This window comes from Equus quagga, chromosome 20 (genome assembly GCF_021613505.1).
Source record: "Equus quagga isolate Etosha38 chromosome 20, UCLA_HA_Equagga_1.0, whole genome shotgun sequence".
NCBI classification, from domain to species: domain Eukaryota; kingdom Metazoa; phylum Chordata; class Mammalia; order Perissodactyla; family Equidae; genus Equus; species Equus quagga.
This window is the reverse complement of record NC_060286.1, coordinates 326691-349216: the sequence shown is the minus strand read 5'-3', so window position 1 is coordinate 349216 and position 22526 is coordinate 326691. Positions and strand designations below refer to the sequence as shown.

The 22526-nt window shown below is 36.3% G+C and overlaps 1 protein-coding gene across 3 annotated transcripts in view; it reads left to right on the top strand.

Moving 5' to 3' along the window:
- The window catches only part of ERO1A (endoplasmic reticulum oxidoreductase 1 alpha), a 52364-nt gene that overhangs the window by 21556 nt on the left and 8282 nt on the right, over positions 1-22526 (top strand). Inside the window, exons 5-13 of one of the 3 annotated variants that reach the window (XM_046647250.1) lie at positions 8412-8488; positions 8575-8648; positions 12258-12378; positions 14303-14349; positions 16787-16798; positions 20511-20537; positions 20662-20754; positions 21569-21815; positions 22272-22341. In XM_046647250.1, the coding sequence (XP_046503206.1) occupies positions 8412-8488; positions 8575-8648; positions 12258-12378; positions 14303-14349; positions 16787-16798; positions 20511-20537; positions 20662-20754; positions 21569-21815; positions 22272-22341 (768 nt within the window). The remainder of the gene's footprint in view (positions 1-8411; positions 8489-8574; positions 8649-12257; positions 12379-14302; positions 14350-16786; positions 16799-20510; positions 20538-20661; positions 20755-21568; positions 21816-22271; positions 22342-22526) is intronic. The other 2 variants (XM_046647251.1, XM_046647252.1) reach the window with 2 other exon arrangements.

The following is a 22526-nucleotide window of genomic DNA, read 5'->3' as shown; positions in this document are numbered from 1 at the left end:
CCCTCTGGGATTCTCTCCGGGACTTTCCCGGAGTTGAATGCTGGGAGTGGCCCCTCCGCCAAAGGCAGACAGAGAGTTCTGTCTGCTGCCCGGGCGGAACTCTTGAGCTTCCCCTCCGGGGCGCAGAGCCGGCCTCTGGAACTTCCCCCAGCCCCAGTCCTCTCCGAGATCTCCGGCAATCCCTAGTCCCACGGGGCGGGCAACGGCAGCTGGGGGTCACCCCGCCCTCTGGGTTTCTCTCCGGGACTTTCCCGGAGCCGTGAATGCTGGGCGTGGCCCCTCTGCTAATGGCAGACAGAGAGTTTTGTCTGCTGCCCGGGCGGAACTCCGGAGCTTCCCCTCCGGGGCGTGGAGTCGACCTTTGGAGCTTCACCGAGCCCCAGTCCGCTCAGAGATCTCTGGCAATCCCTAGCCCCACCGTGCCGGCATTGGCAGCCGGGAGACCTCCGTACCCTCAGCGACTCTCTGTGGGACCCTCCGGGCGCCGCGAACACCAGGCAGGATCTCCCCGCCAATGGCGGGGAGAGACTCTCCCCGCGGGCCCAGGTGTGCAACTCCAAAGTTTCCCTCTGCGTTTAGGAGTAATTGCGGGGGGTTTAGGTAGGGTTCTGGTCACCTATTTCCACCGTCGCTCCTCTGTTGTGTGCTCGCTCCTGCCCTAGATGTGTGTTGATCTTCTGGGGACGTCCGTTGGAAGAAAGCTGCTTGCGGGTACTAGGCTGTTCGGTCGGGGTCGGAGAGTTTTCACCTATTTCCACATCCTCCCGGAGGAAAGTCCGTCCGCCTTCCGATGTATAGTCGCGTGGGTCTCTCAGACGTCCTGAGATGCTGTCTGGATATCCTTTGTTAAGCGATAAGTGTCCAAATAATTGTAGACTCGAAGGGGGAGAGACAAAGAGGACTACTCACGGCGCCATCTTGGATCCCCCTTTTCTTCTTTTTTTTTTTTAGCACTTCCTCACTTTCTGGTGCTACTGGTATATTTCCTACTCTTAAGTCTCATTTAATCCATGTCCATTCCCCCTCCCTTTTTTTTCTTTCTTTGCCACTTATGTGTTGAAGGAGATGAGTCATTATCCTATAGAATTTCCCACATTATATATTTGTTGATTTTGTCCCTGTTATGTCATTTAACATATTTCTCTACTCTCTTTAATTTGTATAAACTGGTAGTTAGATATTAAGGCTTAATCAGATTCAGATTCGTTTTTCAGAAAAATTTTTTTATTTTCTGCTTTATTGATGTATAATTGACTAATAAAATTATAAGACATTTAGAGCATACATTGTGATTTGATATACGTTTACCTCGTGAAAGGATTTCTGCCGTCTAGTTAATTAACTCATCCATCATCTTACATATACATCTTTTTTTTTGGTGAGGACATTTACGTCCTACTCCCAGCAAATTTCAGTTGTGCAGTACACTGTTATCAACTGTAGTCACTGTGTTACACATTAGATCCTCAGACCTTATTCATCTTACAGCTGAAAGTCTGTCCCCTTTCCCAACCCCTCCCGTTTCCCGATCCCCCCAGCCTCTGGCAGCCACTTTTCTACTCTGTGTTTCACTTTTTTTTTTTTCCACAGATTCTACATTAAGTGATACCATGCAGCATTTGTCTTTCTGTCTGACTTATTTCAGTTAACATAATGCCTCAAGGCCCATCCATCTTGGAGCAAATGGCAGGATTTCCTTCTTTCTCATGGCTTAATCATAATCCAGTATGTGTGTATATATATACATGCCACATCTTCTTTATCCATTCATCCATTGACAGACACATAACTTGATCCATATCTTGGCTGTTGTGAATAATGCTGCAGCCAACATGGAGGTGCAATTGTCTCTTTGATATCTGTTCTTCATTTGTTTTGGATAGATACCCAGAAGGGGGATTCCTGGATCATATGGTTCTATTTTTAATCTTTTGAGGAACTTCCATAAACAAAAATAAACAACTTTTGTTGTCATATCCAAAAAATCATTGCCAAGACCAATTTTGGTGTTTTATGGTTTCGGGTCTTAAATTTAAGTTTTTAATCCATTTTGAGTTTATTTTTGTTTATGGTGTAAGATAGGAGTCAGTTTTATTCTTTTGCATGTGACTGTCCATGTAGTTAGATATTAAGGCTTATTAGATTCATTTTTTGATATATATTTATTGAAGTTGCTGTGCACTTACTAATCATATCAGAAGACACAATGTCTGGCTTTCTCTTTTTTTATGATGTTAAGATTGATACGTTAGGTTCGTTATACATTCATTATAAAGTTTTCCACTAGCTTTCTACCTGAAAATTTTAGTGGCTTTAATGATTATTACTTAGTTGCATTATTTCATTAGGGGCTTGAAAATGTTGATGTTCTAATTCTGTCCTCCTTTCTTTTTTTTCTTTTTTTGTGTGTCTTCTCTATTTTTATTTTATTCCTAGTATCTTAGATAGTTGTTCTGTCTCTCTTTCTATACTTAACTATTTGTTATTATTCTATAAAGACTTTTGTTGTCAACTATTGGATCCCCTGAAATGCGGTTTATACAGGACAGATGTGATAAATGCTTCATTCTTTTCCTTTGTTCATCAGTTTTCAGAATAATTATGAGTTGGTATCCCAGCACCTTCCATAGGTGCCCAGTAAGTTATTTTTAAGTAGTAGTATGAACTAAGGAGTTTTGACATATTTAATGTATTGGAATCCACTGTAGTTGTTGAGTCATTATTTCCTTTGATGCTTGAGTTATTCCATCTTTGGCCACTAGGAGCTCCTTCAAGTTAGCACCTTGGCCTTTGAGATGATCCTGCTAGTCTGAGTAGACTTTTTACTTTCTATTAGGAAAATATGTTCTAGGCCTAGTTTGTAGCTTTTTTGTGTTAGTCTTGGAATTAATCATTTTCCAAAGGAGCCCTAGTTCTTTTAGTGGGAAATGGTGTTTAGAGATTATAATCTGGGCCCAAGAGGTGCTAATTGTTACTGGGTTGTCATTGTTTCAGGGCTGTTTTGGGGGACAAATTATATTTGTGTTTACAACGTTTTAAAATAAGCCCAGACTCTTACAATCTTTATTGCTACTGCTGTATTTCAAGCCATCATCACTTTTTGCCTGGATTATTGCAGTAGCCTCTTCAGTGATCTGCCTACTGCTACCATTGCTTCTCTCCAATCTGTTCTAAAGACAGCAGCCAGAGTGATTTTTTTAAAAAGAAGTCAGATTGTGTCTCTCCTTTGTTTAAAATCCTCCCATGTGCCCTGTCTCTCTTGGAGTAAAAACCAAGCCCTTATAGAAGAACAAGAGTAAATTGAGGACCCATATGCCAGGGTTTGCTTGGGACAGAACTGGTTTATGCCTGTTGTCTGGCATCCTGTCTAGTTTATCATTTGTCCTGAGTTTTTAATTTTTTAAATAAAATATTAACAGTTACATTAAAATAAGTTAGGATGGATTTGGTTACCAAATACTTTGTATTTCTAGCTTCCTCTGTTGTCTCTTTTCTTATTTTTGAAGTATATGTACACTAAACAGTTCTCACTTTAACACATAGATGATAATAATAATTTGTTTTTTTTCCTGACCTTTTCTAGATGTAAATAAGCTAAACCTCTCTTTCAAAGAAAATATACTAGGTGCCTCCTGGTAAAGTAATTGCAGTCAGACACAAATAGCTAGGGACAGCTAACTCCTCGTAGTCCTGGGAAGTAGGGGGACAGCATTGATGCTGCTGTCCTGCTCATCTCTTGGAGTTGGCAGCCACTTGTGCTGTGGCCTGTGTCATACCTGGAATGTATCCTAAGCTGCCAGGCTGCCATTTGACTGGTGAATGGGAAACCTGGGAAATTATAGGTCAGGCTTATGAGAAATATGTGTGGGGAACAGAGGGTGAGGAATCCTGCGTAGAGAGACTAGTCTTCCTGAAATGGTTTTATCCTTTTTGGTATAGTGTAAATTGACACCTCATGATTATTTTACTGTTTAGTAATTTTTAAAAATTTTACAATGAATCCTTTTGGCTGAAATAACTAAGAAAGGAAAAAGGACGTGCATGTTTAATGAAAAATAAAGTATTGAATTTCCATTTCTTACGACAGTTGATGATGATATGTAACTTGCACAAAAGGTCATTGTTTACCATCTCTAAGGGCCATAGTCATATCACTGACCATGTGAAAACCAGAGCACACAGATAGGCTGACAAAGCCTGAGCATCTGCTTTGTAAGTTAGTGGCTGCTTTAAGAACACTGTATCTAAAGATGGCAACTGGACATGCGCAGCTGCAGAGGGTGCATTTACATATCCTTCTGGGATACGTGATTTTTCATTTAGGCTAAAGCACTGTTCTAAATGAAATTTTCCTGATATTTAATGTGAAAATTTTTATACATACAGTAAAGTTGAAGAATTTTCCTGTGAACATTCTTATACCCATCACCTAGATTCTACCATTAACATTTTTGTAAACTTTACCACATATCTGTCCATCTGTCCATCCTTCTAGCCATCCATTAAAAACATATTTTTTGGATGCATTTCAAAGTAAATTTCAAGCATTGGTACACATCCCCCTAAATATATATCACTAACTAGAGATATATATATATATATATATGTAACTAGAAGTATGTCATTAACTAGAGTCCTTTTTGTATTTGATTGTATGTATTTTTTGTAAAAAAATGAGCATTTGCTGAAATACAGATACCTGCTAAATACGTATACCTGTGTAACTGAGGCTCTGGTTACAATATAGAACATTGCCGTTCCCCCAGGGTTCCTTCATACCATGGCCCAGTCAGTCCCTACCCCTTCCCCCAGAGGCAACTACTTTTCTGCACTTTTCCCATCATATATTCTAAACTAATTTTTGATTCCACGTCTTCTTGTTCACATACAAATAGTGAAGTGTCATAGCTATTAATATGTTGGCTCCAATAGCAGATCTTTGCACATAGTTAAATGATGCCATCATCAGCTGTTTCAAATAGAAAATAATTTAACTCCAAAAGTTATTTTATTTTTTTCATTCAATTGATGGACTCAAAGTAAAACTTTTGGAAGTTCATTCTGTTGAAGTAAAACATTTGTCGCTATTGTGAATGCTCATATAAATTTATTTAAAGTTCAAAATTGAAGACAATATTTATTTTGTGGTGATAATACACACAATTTTTTTTTTATTGATGTCACATTGGTTTATAGCATTATGTAAATTTCAGCTGTACATCATATTTTGGCTTCTGTGTAGACTGCATCGTATTCACCATTAAAAGTCTTGTTTCCATCCTCCACCTTACATATACACATACAAATTTTGATGAAAACAGTGTCCTGGTAAAAACAGTGTCTTTACTGAATCAAATCTGTGGGGCAGAAATGAATTTGTAGTTGGTTAAGATATACACGTAATTCATATTTGTGTCAAAACACGCTATGATATTTTACCAGTTAAGATAGAAGTGGTAATTGTCAAAATATATAGGTTTTTATATTTATATGTACACTAAGTAGTGATCATAAAATTTTTGAGATGAAGGTAATTCTGAAAAAAATGCTCCTTTGGCACGGCAGGAGTACTTTGCTGTCCATCTGCAGTCAGATTTTATAAATGTTTGAGCCTTTGAAGAACTGTTTTGTAAAACAACCTGTGTTCTTCAGTGGTATTGATCAGTTTTTAATAAATGAGTCCTCTAAGTGTTGATTGCAATTTGTTTAAAATCAGTAGAAAACCATTATTCAAAGTATCAATGAATAGAATGCTTAAAGAAAAAAACAAATTTCAGCTTTTGAAGGTTTAGCAAATTGCGATTATTATAACAAAGCTTATAAACAAAGACCTTGAAGTTTATTCCCACAAAATCTGCGAGGAATTGAACCAATTAAGTGAGGAAGGTTCAAATGGTGTGCTAGGTTTCATTCTGAAATTGTAGAATTGTGTTTTGGCGCATCTTCACTTGTGAGAAGACTCTCCTCTTGATGAAACTCTTGTTTTTATTGGATTAATTTATATTCTGACTGAAATTGAATGAGATTAAGAAGGTTTACAATTTGTAGCATCTATATTTGGCAAAACATTTAAAATAAAAAAATAGAGAACTTATTTGATGAAATTTGTCTTACAATATTTATTGAAGAAATATACTTTGGAGTCAAAAGAATAGGATTTGTGAAAATATCTGGGCTAAAATATTTTCACATATATAGAGAGGATATTTTCTCAATTAAAAATTATGTCTTCAGGGAAGAGTCGATTGAAAGTATTGATGATTTCAAGTTGATAAACCATAAAAATTAAGTTTGAAGAAGATTATGGACAGTTTTATGAAAAATCAAAAATAATAAAATTGAAAAAATATTCTTTTCAGAAAAATACCAGTGACACAGTATTGAGACAGATGTGACTTATGAAGCTGATCAAGTTATTAAATAGGAATTAAGAATAGTTGTCTTGTTTAACTTATGTTTCAATATGCAGGTAATTATAATAAGGAAGTTCTTAAGTTTTTGTTTTAATATACATAGGCGTATTAATATACATAGGTATATGTAATTTTTTGAACAAATTTTGTTCATTTTTTGATTTTTTATTTTGAAATAATTTCCAACTTATAGAAAACTTGCAAAATTAGTATAAAGACATTTTGTATACTCTTTATACAATTTCACTAATTTTTAATATTTTGCTTTATTTGTTTTAACATGCTTTTTCTTATATTCATATTCTTATTACTTTCTGATCCATTTGTGAGTAGGTTGACTTATCGTATCACTTTACCCCTTAATACTTAATTATGTATAAAAGAATTTTGGGGCCGGCCCTGTGGCTGGATGATTAAGTTCGCATGCTCTCCTTCGGCAGCGCAGGGTTTTGCTGGTTTGGATCCTGGGCACGGACATGGCACTGCTCATCAGGCCATGTTGAGGCAGTGGCCCACATGCCACAACTAGAAGGACCCACAACTAAAATATACAACTATGTACCAGGGGGCTTTGGGGAGAAAAAGCAATTAAAAAAAAAAGAATTTTATTTTTAATTTTTAAAATTTTTTTTAAAGATTGGCACCTGGGCTAACAACTGTTGCCAATCTTTTTTTTTTTTTCTGCTTTATCTCCCCCAACCCCCTCCCCGTACACAGTTGTATATCTTAGCTGCACGTCCTTCTAGTTGTGGGATGTGGGACGCCACCTCAATATGGCCTGACGAGTGGTGCCATGTCCGTGCCAGGATCCGAACCCTGGGCCGCCGCAGTGGAGCACGCGAAGTTAACCACTCGGCTACAGAGCCAGCCCCAAGAATTTTATTTTTGAAAATAGTTTTTTTTTTTTTGAGAAAGATTAGCCCTGAGCTAACTACTGCCATTCCTCCTCTTTTTTTTTGCTGAGGAAGACTGGCCCTGAGCTAACATCCGTGCCCATCTTCCTCTACTTTATATGTGGGATGCCCACCACAGCATGGCTTGCCCAGCGGTGCCATGTCCATACCCGGGATCCGAACCAGCGAACCCCCGGCTGCCGAAGTGGAATGTGCGAACTTAACCACTACGCCACCGGGCCAGCCCCTGAAGATAGTTTTTGAATTGAGCTGTCTTATAGGTTAACCAGTATAATGAAACAAAGTTGTTATTCAGTAAATAAATATTTCAAAAAATTATATCATTTCAGTTATTTTAGTGTTCTTTTTTATCCACAAAGTTGCCGTAGTCTAGACAGTCATTTGTAGGGTCATTAATAGGTGCTCAATAAATATTTGTTGAGTGATTCAATTTGTGGCTTCCTGCTTCCAAGGTTGTCTTTCAGATGTATGGTGGTGATGATTGGTGTGTTTTGAAATCTTATGATCCATGCTTGCTTCCCCTGTGCCACATACATGCCTAGCAGAATATATATACACACACACGTATATAAAGTGACTTAGTGATTTTAAACAACTAAAGATATTGAAATACTTTTTATGAGACTTGGTAGGCTCCAGGGCGTTTTTAGAATTGTGGCATTTAGAGTTGAGATGGATCTTAGACACAGGTGATCTAGTCTAACCACTTATTTTATGGAAGAGAAAACTGATGCTCTTAATTAGGTCAGTCGAAAAGTGGACATTGCCTCATGACTCCTTGCCTAGTGGCTTCCTTATACCTAGAAGATTTTCTTAGTGAACTTTTTGGTAATGAGTTATCAGAACCGTAATCGGTTCTTTATTTTGTGAGCATAATAGTAAACGTGTCCTCTAACAAAAACGGGTGATGCTTTTTACTTACTTTTTAGCTTCAAGAGGAATGTGAAGGCTTAGTTTTTTTTAAGTTTTGAAGCCAAAGAGATGGTGCCAGGTATTAAAAGAACCTCAGATACCTTTCAAATTCTTTTTAAAAATTTAAAAAATGCGGCAAGTTGTCTTCTATCGATTCCCCTTTTCATTTTAGTATTCTGAAGAAGCCAATAGTCTCATTGAAGAATGTGAACAAGCCGAACGACTTGGAGCTGTGGATGAGTCTCTGAGGTTTGATTTTTTTTTTTCCCCAGTAATATTTTATGTGAAATGTTAAAAACAAAAACCAAACCACTCTTTATTTTCTTTGTTTGAAGTGAGGAAACACAGAAGGCTGTTCTTCAGTGGACCAAGCATGACGATTCCTCAGACAACTTCTGTGAAGCCGATGGTATAGCATTTTTTACAGTATGCATTGTTTAAAATCATGCCTAAGAAAAAAATAATTCTTTTAAAATAATTTTTTAAAACTCAGTTTCTAACAGTTTGGCAGTTCCTCAGAAAGCTAAATATAGAATTACCGTATAATGTAACAGTTCAGCTCCTAAGTATTTACCCAAAAAGATTGAATACAGGGAAACAGATATTCGTATGCCCACATTCACAATAGTGTTATTCACAATAGCAAAAGGGAAACAGCTAGAGTGTCCATGAATGGATGGATGAACGTGCAAAGTGTAGTCTGTACATCCAACGCTGTACCGTTCAATTATAAAAAGAAATACAGTTCTGACACATGCTACAACATGTATAAACCTTGAACATGTTATGCTGAATGAAATAAGCCAGACACAAAAGGACAAGTATTGTACGATTGCATTTATATGAAATAACTGGAATAGGCAAATTGGTAGAGACAGAAAGTAGATGCGAGGTTACCATGGGTTGGAGGGGGAGGAGGATGGGGAGTTATTGCTTAATGGTTATAGAGTTTCTGTTTGGGGTGAGAAAATTTTGGAAACTGTGGTGATGATTGCACAACACTGTGAATGTAATTATTGCCACTAAATTGTACACTTAAATGTGTTTAAAATGGTAAATTTTATGTTATATATATTTTACCACAATAAAAAATTTAAAAAGAAAAGTCAGTTTCTGGAAAAAATTCACCTCTTGAGTTCATCTCAAGGTAAACTATGTATCTAGTGATACATATAATTTTTGTGATATATATAGGCATTTTGCATAAATAGCTAAAATGCAGAGATTGCAAAAACCTGCTTTTTTTTTATTGGTATTGAATTGTTAAATGTTTTCCTTTGTGATGATTCTCATTACTTTGGGAAGGACAATGATGAACCACCAGTTGTATCAGCTTCTTCTGAAGCTGAGGCAGAGCTGGTGCCCTGAGCATCCGGGAGCCCAGAGCCCATTAGAACTCTGGCCAAAGTGTATGGATCCTCCTGTTTGCCCTTTTCTCTCGTGTCTGTGTTTTTTCGAAACTGAATTGCGTTAGCCTTTACTTGGCTAAACAAAATCAAATCAAACTGAGTTTTAGTATCCTTCTGTGGCTCTTTTGGAGCAGATTGATGATCTTTTAAAAAAATTAGTGAAAAGGATGATGCAGATCATTATAATTACAAGCAAAACATGAAGCCTGCAATCCCTCCCAAAAACAGAGGAGGAAAAAGAGAAAGTACTTATTTTTAATTTTGTGTCTTCTTTTTGGGAAAAAAAATATATACTTTCCTTAATATAAAACATGACCGTCTTTTGGCAAATACGTATCTATAATTCTTTATTCCTAATTCTAAAATCTGAAAACTCTGAAAAATGCACATTTCCCCCCCTGAGTTTAGCATAGATTCATTCAGTGTGAATATTCATGTATTTCACTGCAGAAATATTTACCTGTTTGATTAAAGTTGCTGCCCCAGTCCCTGTTGGAGTAATATTCAGTGTGTGTTGCACGTTCTGCATTACCTTTCTGAAGTCTGGGAAGCTCTGAGTCCTGAAGCACGTTTGGCTGCAGGGTGTAGGATGGGGAGCTGTGGACTTGCATCAGGATCGAGGCTAGGAAAGGAAGGGGATAAATGCTCCCCCAACGTGCTTATTTTGCTGTCTTTTCCACGAGTATTCTTTGGCCTAAACATTGCTATGTGAGAAAATATTAAACTTATACAGGAAATTCTTTTTTAGGCCTGCGGTGTTAGAGCAAGAATGGGAATACTTTAACTTCGATTACCAAAGAATCCTTTTGACATTACATGCTTACATTTGTGTAACAAGGACTGAGATGCAGTAATTGACTTTTGCGGTGGAGTTCTCTTATCTTGGGTGAATCACTTGTCTGAATATTAAAAAAAAAAGATTTATAAGGAATAAATAATGTATATAAATGGTAGGTGGAGTACAGAAGGTATTTTATAAATCCTAATTAGAAATCTGAGCTTTCGTCATCTGGCAAAATATAGTAACATTTATTTTTTTATAAAGTTGGGAGAGGAGAAATATTTAGCGTAAGTAAAATTTAGAGGCAACCAATGTTTATCTCTAATTAGGCAGAATATAAAAAATTTAATCATTCTTGTTGGTTAGTTTTTTGTCCTAAAGTACTAGCTGCTGAGCATTATTTATATATTTTAAGAATTAGGGCTATTTTTAATGAATTTATTATAATTTGCTATGCTGTGGCAATACCTTTAGTATTTAGTATTTAGATGAACAGAGATCTCTGCCCCTGAACTCGATGATTTCATGCAAATTTGTTTTTTAAATTCTTATTTTTACTTTTTCTACTTATTTTCATTGCCACTTCTGCATATAGACTCAGTTATTTCTAGATGCTGTCACTGTGTTACTTCTAGAAGCAAATTTTCCTCTAATTTATACCTCTAATATACTGTGAATTGGGATAAAAATAACCAAGCTCAGTTTTATTTTTGTTTTTTTTAATAAGAAGTAGGTACCATTGAGAGCTTGATGGATTCTGTCATAAACACATTTCTGCTCAGATTTTTATCATCACTTTGGTTGCTTTGGTTGCTGTGCTGTTGAGTAATTTCCCAAAGCCCCTGGAGGCCCAGGGGCCATTTTTTTTTGTTTTGAAGTTATGATACGTTATACAAATATATAGAACATATGAGAAACCAGTATTCTGTGAATTTTGTATAGTTTTCATATATATATCTGTAATTGACTTTTCTGTATGGTTTATCCTTTCATTTTATACTTAGCAGTCTTTGTACTGAACAGTTTTATTGGTTGCAAAATGATCTTTTAAGCTATAGTATTAATAGCACTAGTTAATGTTTATTATTTTTTTACCATCGTCTTAAGCACTTTGCACACATAAACTTATTTAAGTCTCACAGTGACACTATGGGTATCATCCCCAGTTTACAGACAATGGTGCCAAGGCACAGAGAATTTCCCGAGCTTGCCCACGGTGAGGCAGCGGGGCCTGGTCCTGAGCAGGCACTCTGGCTCCAGGGCCTGTGCTTTTAACTGCTCTGCTCTGTTGGACATTGAGGTTGCTTCTGACTTTCCCTTTTATAAATAATGCTGACACAGATGCCATCTTGCATACAACTTCGCATGTTTAGGGTTCTGTCTCTGGGACAGGTTTGTGGTGGATCTTGATGGTGGTCAGGTAAGAAGGAGTATTTGGTAACAAACAGTGTATGGTACTAATACTTTTTCATTTACTTAGTTACAGATGAATTACTTGTGGTTAATTTGGAGGGAAGTGTATAGTATATTCTTTGTCTGGATAGCTTATGAGAATTGAGTTACCATCTTCCATCAATTCTAAAATTTACATATTCCTGTTTTTTACCATTTCTAAAAGCAGGATGCTTTGCAACCAGTGTGTACCTTTAATGTATCTGTTTGTCCCTTCCTCTTTTCTCTCCTGTCCTACTCCTAGACTGTTGTTTTAAATCCCTGAGGCGTTGTGGCGTCTTTGGTGCCTTAGAATCAGTGGAGTGCAGCGCTGTAGCCGAGCTTTGTTGTGGGAATTGAAGGAAAGAAAGATTTAATAAAACATTTTATTTTACAGACATACAGTCTCCTGATGCTGAATATGTAGATTTGCTCCTTAATCCTGAGCGCTACACGGGTTACAAGGGACCAGATGCTTGGAAGATATGGAATGTCATCTACGAAGAAAACTGTTTTAAGTATATGTCATTTTCATTTACAAATTATTGGAAGATGTAGTGATTTCTCTTTATAAACGAAATCATAATGATTTAAAAGTACAAGTCAATTTCACTTTGTTAAAGGATGTATTTGGACATAGGAACATACTTATTCATTAATACAGTTCTCCTCTGGGGAAACATGTAGACATGAGTTTCAACAAATATTTCTTTCTTCTTGAAAAGACAGAATAGTATTAGACTTTTATGGGACTATTGTAGACACTTAACAAGTGTTCCTCGAGTGGATGATAGAATCTCATTTCATAGATGTGGTCACCTAGCGCCAGAGAGGTTTATTTCATTTCCCGAGATCGTGTAGTGAGTGGCAGAGAATAGATGAGAGTATGTAACTCCTCATTCTCTTTTTGGTGCTCTATACTTCTGTTTTTGTGGCTAGAGTTATTTCACCCACTTTAAAATTAAAGTTAACTTAATCTCAGAGAATAATTGTGATAACTGGCACTTTTGAGTGCTCCCTGTACGCCGCATCGTGCTAAGCGTGTTACATACATTTTCTCCTTTAGTCCCTGCAATAACCGTGTGCTGTAGTCGTCACTGAGACTGAGACTTGGAAAGGCTAAATGATTTGTCCAGTGTCAGAGATCTAGTACGTGGCAGACCCTGCTTTGCACTCTTAACCACTACAGCGGAAGCCATCAGTTTGATCCCTGGGTGACTGAGACGTGTTTCAAGTTTACCCACGTGTAAGCCTCCAGGCTCTAAACAGCGTGCTTATTGGTTTTGGGAAGAAACTTGTGTTTGTGTGTGTGTGTTGTGCTATCTCAGATTGGGGAGAATTCTGGGAAAATCTTTGGAATTCCCAGATATGGCGGTAATACGTTTCAGTTTTTATAAGTCAAATATGAGCATAAGAGATCAGCACTTATGCTTATGCCAGTAAAATGTCAGATGTTTCTTTTTTTGACTTGAAGAATTTCTCCAGTTTGGAAAGTGGAGATTTTTCATTATTTACTCATTTCTGCCATGTGTTTCATTTAAATTCTCCTGACTATTATTATGAATGTTTGGTTTACTGAGATTAGTGACTGACTTTAAAGGGTTGGTTTTTTTTTTTTTTAAGGTGAACTAAAATAGAGTCCAACTGAAGCATTTGTTAGATTTTGTATTAGATTTATAGTTATTCCTTAACTAATTTATATCATGATTCCAATAATATTTCTAAAATATAAACAATATGTAAGGCACTAAATTGAATATGTTAAAATATAGCTTACATGTTCTGTTCTCAAAGGTTTCAAATTGTGCAAATTTGTAAAATTTAAATAATAGATGTTACAACAATCCCTGCAGTTACTGATGAAGGGGCATTTTGAGATTGAAAAGCATTGTAGTGACATAGTAACTCTTTTTTTTCTTACTACAAAATACCTTTTATTGAAATCATAGCAAACCTGATGGCCACAGGGCAAATGGATGTATTGAGATCACCTAAACGGAAATAATCCGCCCACACTGTTTCCCCTTTTTTATTTTAATGCCATGTTGGGTATTTATGTTTTTTGCTTATTGGACAGTTAGGAGTGCACTTTGTGCCATGTGTGCGCACACATATAAATAATACACATAAAAACAAGGTAGTGTTTCTAGGAGAAGAGCTTGACTGCTATTTTTTTTTTCCTTTGTTTGAAGAAGTGATTAGGAAATGACTTTCTGGCTGCTGCAATGGGAAAAGATCAGAAACTATTATCACTCAAACAAATAACAACCACCCTCCCTTAAAGCAATTAGAGAAAACTACATATTTTATAAGCTTAGCAAAACAATTTGATTTGGGATATAATCATTAAGGGACTTTCTGAGATAATTTCACCTTTACTTAAATAATTCTGATATGATAGCAACTTAGGTATATTTTGTACTTTAATTCTTCTGTTTCTAGGCCACAGACCATTAAAAGACCTTTAAATCCTTTGGCTTCTGGTCAAGGTGAGTTGTTTATTTGCACTGTTATATTATTTGTCAGCCAGTGAACTTTGGTTACAGGGAAGAGAAAGGCCAGATAAGGGTTGGCAAGAGCATTTGAGATCTTATGTTCCTGTTTCCATAGAAGTTATACCTCATCCTTGCAGAGAAATTGCTGTTTAAAATGTTTACACTTCAGACCGGCCCCAGGGCCGAGTGGTTAAGTTTGTGCGCTCTGCTTCAACGGCCCAGGATTGCGCTGGTTCGGATCCTGGGTGTGGACATAGCACTCTCACCAGGCCATGTTGAGGCGGGGTCCCACATGCCACAGCTAGAAGGACCCACAACTGAAATATACAACTATGTGCTGGGGGGATTTGGGGAGAAAAAGCAAAAAAAAAAAAATGAAGATTGGCACCAGTTGTTAGCTCAGGTGCCAATCTTTAAAAAAAAAAATTTACACTTCAGTAAGGAGTATTTTGTAATGAAGTTCATGGCATTAGGCCATTAGGATGAAGACTAGGTTATATATTTATTCTTCTATGCATTTTACAGAATGTGTATGTTCGGTTTTTCTACTGTTTTTACTAATTGTTTAGTTAAGTGAATATCCAAAAAACATCTGCCTCAAATCTTTCCCCAAACCTGAAATTGTTGTATGTATTGGGAGTCTGATTTCAACTTCACATGTTGAACGTTTTTCATTTTCTGCTTTCACTCAAAGGCTGGCCCAAATGCTACCTTTTCCACAAACCTTCCCCTGCTTCTCCTCACTACAGGGACCTCTGTCTCCTTGTGAATTGATCTTAGGTCATGTTGTGTCTCACTCACAGCCCTTTCCACTGTCCAGCATTATTTTTCTGTTATTTATATATCCATTGTTCTACCCTAGTACTTTGGACATACGGGCAGCATTGATTGGTTTCATCTTTTCCTACAGAGCCGGGCACATAATAGATGGAGTAGTTTGTTAGATAAATGACCAATGAAAATTGCTCTTCTCATTTAATGGTCTCATCTGCAATAATGAAAATCACTGTTCCTTCAAGAAATGATTATCCACCATTTACTGTGTGCCAGGCACTGTGTAGATGCCGAGTGGATGGAAAATTGAAATTCATAGACTCTGCGCAGCCTAGAATAGGCAGATTGATTTGTTGAATAAACCATTTCAGTGTATGAGTTCAGACTTTTTCCATAGGAAATATATATCCCTCTTCTCTGAGTATGTGCTTACTGATGAAATCTTTGATGTGCTTTTAGCAAATGTGTAAGGTTTTAATTTTTAAAATTTATTTGAAAAGCTGCTCATCTCATATAGTCAATAAACATAAATTTCCTCCTGGTAAGCAGTGAGATTGCATCATTCCCTAAATGTTGGCAGACTAGTCTTTCTTAGATTAGGAATGAAAGAAGATCTTTAAATAAGGCTTTTGGCTTTATATGGAGTCACATATGGTAACTCAGTAGAAGCTGTTGATGTAATATCAGATTAAATGGGAATTCCTAGACAAGGTGATCTTCACTATGAACTCACATTATAATTTAATCAATTAACCACCTTCATTTATCTTAAAGATAAATGGGAACAATTTCAATGTTTGTCATTAGGGAACTGGTTAAATGATTTATGGTATATTCACATACTAGAATACAGCCATTACATGTGTTGCTGAAAGTCTGTATTCATTTACATCAATAGTGATCAATAATATATGGAGGAAAAGAAGCAGGTATCAAACAGTATGTATAATATGTTTTTGTAAAAATGTAATTAATATATCTAAATATCTGTAGACAGAGGAAAAGGACATTTCCCAAAATGTAAATGATGTGTATCTTTGGGCAGAGGGAGTTACGGATGATGTTTTTTTTAGCATATGTCTACAGGGAGCACATGTTACTTGAGTAATCAAACTGATGGCATTAAATAAAAGTGGGCAAGTGAAGATAATTTTTCAATAGTAAATGAGCCAGCTACATGCAAACTGCTGAATTGTGCATAAGTTGAATCTTCCACATAGTCTTTAAAAATATTCCTGAATAAGGTAAAATTTTATAATGTCAGTCTGGAGGTTTCAAAACAATACCACAAATCTTTAGCAGAAACTATGTTGCAGCTTTAGGATAAATAAATGTGAAAAAAGGCTCTGCCAGCCAAATAACTGTACATCCTGGGGGTATTTATGAGTGCTCTCCAGTGGTGGGTTAGGTTTCCTTCCTGTCGCCCCACGGTGAGTTCTGTATGAGCTGTACTCTTCATTTAGTCAGAGCACACGCAACCCGTGTCACCACCAGACAGAGTGGCCCACACAAGCTCCTCCCTCTGACTTTGCTTATGTGGATGAACTGATGGACTAAAACTAACCATTATTAAAAGTCTTATTTTTATGAAAGTGGCAATTTAAAAGGGGCATCTGGAAGGAGTTTATAATAATAAACATTTTGTTTTGTTTTTCAGGGAAAAGTGAAGGTAAGTACAATTTCTTTATCCTATATTACATGTGAATTTGCTTATACATTCAGATGTTTATTTGGCAACCTTCTTTTTTTCTTCCCATATCTGAGACTCAGAAGAAGTTAATTTTATTTCTTTGTCTAAAATTCTGGAGGTGAAAGCACAGTTTAAGGGAAAATGGCTGTTGTGCCTGGGATTAGGCAGTAGGGCAATTCGCCCATGTGTTCGAGCCTCTGCCCATGGAAGCAGGCATCTGCCCGGCCTCTGTGTATGTGGGAAAACTCCCTCTCCTTTCCTGGCTGAGCTCTAGGACCTGCCGGGTTTTACGTAGGAAGAAGGTTCCAGGCACGATCAGAGTTGATCTACTGGCTTCCCAGGCTTATGCTGACTCTTGGGTGTGGGTATCACTCCCAACTCTTTAAGTTAATTGTAATGGTAAAAATTTTAACATTTGTTAGGTTTACTTTGTCTTTTTGCTTTATGACTGAGATTAAAATTATTTTTGTTGTTTTTAAGCCCATATGTTTAACAATATGATAAGAGGAAGCAGTACTTAGCTTTAGTCCAGCTGGAAGAAATTGCTAAAATATGAGGTATCACTTCCTCTGCCTCAAAATCCTCTATCTTCTGAACATTATTTTTATGAATTGCTTTGCCTTATGTCTAAATAACAGAATACTAGAGTCTGATAACATTGCTGTTTTATTATTATACTTTATGTTATAGTAATGGTAGCAGCTAAATAAAATACTGAATCAAAACTGTACTGTTTGGGAGAGAAGTTCTTCAGTAGTAAGATTGCTTTTCCAAAGATGCCTCATCTTTTGTTAGTGGGTGATCCTGTAGTTTTCACTTGAGTAACCTTCTTGTTCCTGGGTTCTCCTAGTTCTATGCTGTATTCTAGCTACAGTAGAGGAGGCTGTTTTGGTTTTTCAGTACTTTTTGAAGTTCTCCATCTGTCTCGTTATCAGAGAAAATGTTAACCTGTGGAGGCTCTGCTTGGAGCAGCCATCTCATTTATGAGTGTATTCATAAGTACTCATTTTGCTCAGATATGGTTCTCTCTGACAGCTGTGTGTTAGGTGGTTATCTAACTGGATCAGAATCGAGTCAAGTTGAGAATAACTGCTTCAGGATTGTAAGACAATTGAAAATTCCATTGAAGACTAGGTCCAAGAAGTATTACACTCCCACTCTCCCAGCTCATGGTCCACAACCTGGGGGAGAAAAGCCTAAATGTTTTTATAAGGAAACAAATCACTTGTAATCCCACAACCCCAAAATAATTGATAATGATAATGGCTAAGACTATGTGCCAGTACTCTTCAAAGCAAATATGATTTCATTGAATTCTTTTGACAATCCTAGGAGGTTTTATTATTATCTCCACTTCACAGCTGAGGAAAATGAGTCCCAGTGAGGCTTAGTGACTCAGCGAGAGTTGTGGGGCTTGTGAGTAGCAGGTTCACATCAGGCAGTTTGGCTCCAGGCTGTGTGCTCTTAGTTACTTACTACCTCGTACTGCTTCTCTGTTAATCTTTTGATAAGTATTATTATTTATATGTTGATAGTATATAACAGATATATTTATAGTTTTGTATATTCTTCTTCTCGTGTCTGCTTGATTCTTTAGCCTAGGTCCTCATCAGCTCAGGCCACTCTAACAAAGAACCATAGACTTGGGGGCTTAAAAGACGTTTATTTTCTCACAGTTCTCGAGGCTGGGAAGTCCAAGATCAAGATGCCAGCAGATTTGGTTCTTGGCATGGGCCCTCTTCCTGGCTAGCAGATGGTTGGCCTTCGTGTTGTCCTCACATGGCAGAGAAGGACCTCTGATGTCTCTTGCTTTTCTTATAAGGACACTAATCCCATCATGGGGACCCCACCCTCACGACCTCATCTAAACCTAATCACCTGTCAATGGCCCCACCCCCACATGCCATCACATGAAGAGTTAGGACTTCAGCATGTGAAGTTTAGGTGGGACATGAACATTCATCCTTAGCAGCCTCGGTTTCTTGAATTGGATGTACTGGATCAAAAGATAGGGATATTTTAGGCTGTTGATAACATATGACCAGATTGCTTTTTGTCATTGAAAGAATGTGCTAGTTTACACCCCTTCCAATCAGTGTGCTGGCTAGTTTTTCCTGATCCTTGTCATCATTAAGTATTATCATATTTTTATCTTTACTGTTAAAAGTGGTATCTCTGTAGTTTTAATTTGATTTTTTTTTTTTGGTCAGGAAGATTTTGCCCTGAGCTAACATCCATTGCCAATCCTCCTCTTTTTTTTTTGGCTTAAGGAAGATTAGTCTTGAGCTAACATCTGTGCTAATATTCCTCTACTTTTGCACGTGGGATGCCGCCACAGCATGGCTGATGAGTGGAGTAGGTCCACACCTGGGATCTGAACTTGCAGACCCTGGGCTGCTGAGGCGGAGTATGTGGAACTTTGACTGCTCCGCCACAGGGCTGGCCCCAATTTGCATTTTTTATTATGAGTGAGACTGAGCAATTTTTATCTGTTATGACCGTTTGTATTTTTTCCTTTGTGAATTCTCTGTTCATGTTATTTGCCCATTTTAAATGGATACTCTTGCATTTTTATTACATTTATGACCTTTTTATATATTTAGGATAGTATCTGTTTGTTGTATTTGCAACATACATTTTACTCACTTTATTGTTTCCACTTTGCTTTTGTTTGTGAAGTTTTCTGACAAACAGATGTTTAAGTTTTCATATAGTCTAATTTATTGCTGCTTCTCTTTGTCATTCCTTCCGTTACTTTTATGCTTGTTTGTTCATTTTCAATATCACTATAAGCAACTTTGGTGAGAAGGACTGTACAGTACAGTGTTTGCCATCCCTAGCAAACACATGCATAGAATACGTATGTAGTTATAATAATTATTTCTTAGGCCTTTTTGTATATTATTCCAAATAAACATTTTCACATATTGTCATGTTCCACATTCTTGCCATTTTAATAGTTTTATATTATTCTACCATGTTAACTAGTTATATAGTATTCTATCATGTTAACTTAGGCATTATTGTACATTTTGGTTATTTCACATTTTAAAAATTATATATAACATAATTGTCTTTTACAAACTATACCCCCCCTTTTGAATTATTTCTTTAGCACGTAATTCTAAAAGCAGAATTACCAGGTTTGAGTATATGAACAGTGATCTTATTACATCATAGAATATAACTAATATTTGGTTTTGTAACGTTTCATTGAATTACTCTTTTCAAATATTGAATGGCATAGTATATGATGAGTTATATACAAGTAATATACCTCCAATTCTATTTTATACTTTTTATTTACTTTTCTAATTTAAAAAAACACAATAAGTTCTTAATTTTCATAGCATGAGCTGTTATCAAGGCTAAGTATTTTTCCATGGATTGACTTACTATTTAAATTCTGTGTTTTAGCCTCATGTAGAACACTTTATCCAGGAAGTTATGAGACGGGGCCGCCTGAGGCCACGCTCACGCCTTCTGGAGACTCAGCTGCGGAGCTCTTCGCTGAAGCTGCACAAGGCGCTTCTCTCCTTCCTTGGGAGAAATTGCAAATAAAATTTGAACCTTTAGTTAAACAATCTTTAAATCAGTTGGGCACAAATTTGCTATAATACTTTAAAACTTTTGAAAAACTTACATTTTGGCGTTTTTACAATCTTGTGACTTATTATTCTTTTAATTTCAGAGAACACTTTTTACAGTTGGCTAGAAGGTAATTGGAAATTTTAAAACAAATTTAAATGATAAATATTTTTCATTTTAAAGAGACATAAAATTAATTTTATATCTTACTAGTTTCACATATGAAATTTTTATTTCCAAATTGCTTTTTTTAGGCCTCTGTGTAGAAAAAAGAGCATTCTACAGACTTATCTCTGGCCTGCATGCAAGCATCAACGTGCATTTGAGTGCACGGTATCTACTGCAGGGTATGTAACGTTCACTCCTGCTCACTCCACACTTGTTCTTAGGTATTCTTAAAATGTTCCTGGTAATTTATGTGAATGGGGAAAGACTGACTCTGCTGAATATTAGATTGTAAAAATTCATTCTTCAATGTTAATAAGCAGGAACGTAGGAACTCTAGGTAGCATAAGAGAAGGCTCCGCACGATCTTAGCTCTCCTTGCCTTCTTTTAAGAAGCTGCGCAGCATTGTACACGTTGCTTTGGAATGTTCTCTTGCTTGTTGTGGGAATTAGAATAGCTGCTAACAGCACAGTTTGTTCCTCATTAGATATTGCTGTATCAGAACCTTTTATTTGTGTGCCAGCTTCAGACCTGGAGTTCAGTGGGGAAAAGCATTTCCTGCTGCTCTTTATGCTTTAAGAAAGCTGTTGAAAAATGAGACCATGGTTGATTTTCATCAGTAACATATTTCTTGTGGAATTAATGTCTCTCTCAAATCTTAGAGACAATATAGAGTAACTTTAATTTTAAGTAGGGTTTCAAACTCATTAGTAAGTTCAGTCAGTCATTTTTTAATTGTGCATTTTGGTTTTATATATGTTTATATTCAGAAATTTGATTTTTGTTAAACCTAGTTTCTCAGTAAAACATTAAATTTATTTTCTTTTTAAGGATGGGTTCTAGAAGATAAATATTAATATATAACTATTAAAGGCTAAATTAGGACAAAAGCAATTTTTGTGATTATATTTATATGTATTTTGAAATATAAAATGAAATTAATTTACTTAATTTTAAAGCTCAGTTTTTAATATTTAATTCTTCTTTCTTCTCAGATACCTGGTTGGAAAAGAAATGGGGACACAACGTTACAGAATTTCAGCAGCGATTCGATGGAATTTTGACCAAAGGAGAAGGTCCAAGAAGGCTTAAGAACTTGTATTTTCTCTACTTAATAGAATTAAGGGCTTTATCTAAAGTGGTACCATTCTTTGAGCGCCCAGATTTTCAACTCTTCACTGGAAATAAAATTCAGGATGCAGAAAACAAAATGCTACTTCTGGAAATACTTCATGAAATCAAGTAAATTGTATATTAAACTACACATTAATAGAATAGTGACAAATGGTATCTAAAATTAAGTTCCTAAGTAGTCAATTTAGGGAAAGGAAAACTATGTAAAAAATAATTAAAAATTAATTTTGTTCATAGGTCTTTTAGAATTGAGCTTTGTTTTTATTTTGGCCTGGGTACTAGAAGGCACGTATTTTTAGTTTTAATAGCCATTCTTTAGTACTTGTTACTTGCATTATTTTCATAATTACTTGAACAGATTGGGTTTTGGACCCAAACTTCTACTGTATTAGACAGTTAGCTTTTGTCTTTGAGGATGAGAATTTGTTCTGGGGCATCAGAGTGTTGATTTTACTGTATATTCTACTCTATTTTAATTATATTATTCATCACTGACCTTGCATCAGCAGGACTTTTAATATTTTATAATACATGAAAATGAATATTCTGTGTTTTAAAATGCAGGTCATTTCCTTTGCATTTTGATGAGAATTCGTTTTTTGCTGGGGATAAAAAAGAAGCAAACAAACTAAAGGTAATTATTTTATATAACTTCACTTTTTAAATACAAAACTCTTATGCAGATATGAATGTAAGCCCATGTTTCATACTTAATAAATCTTGATTTATATCCTGAAATTATATGAAAAATCAGAGTTATAATCTTTTTTCCTCAAAAAAATGAAGTCCAAAGGCAGGGCCAGCTCAAGATCTGTCTGG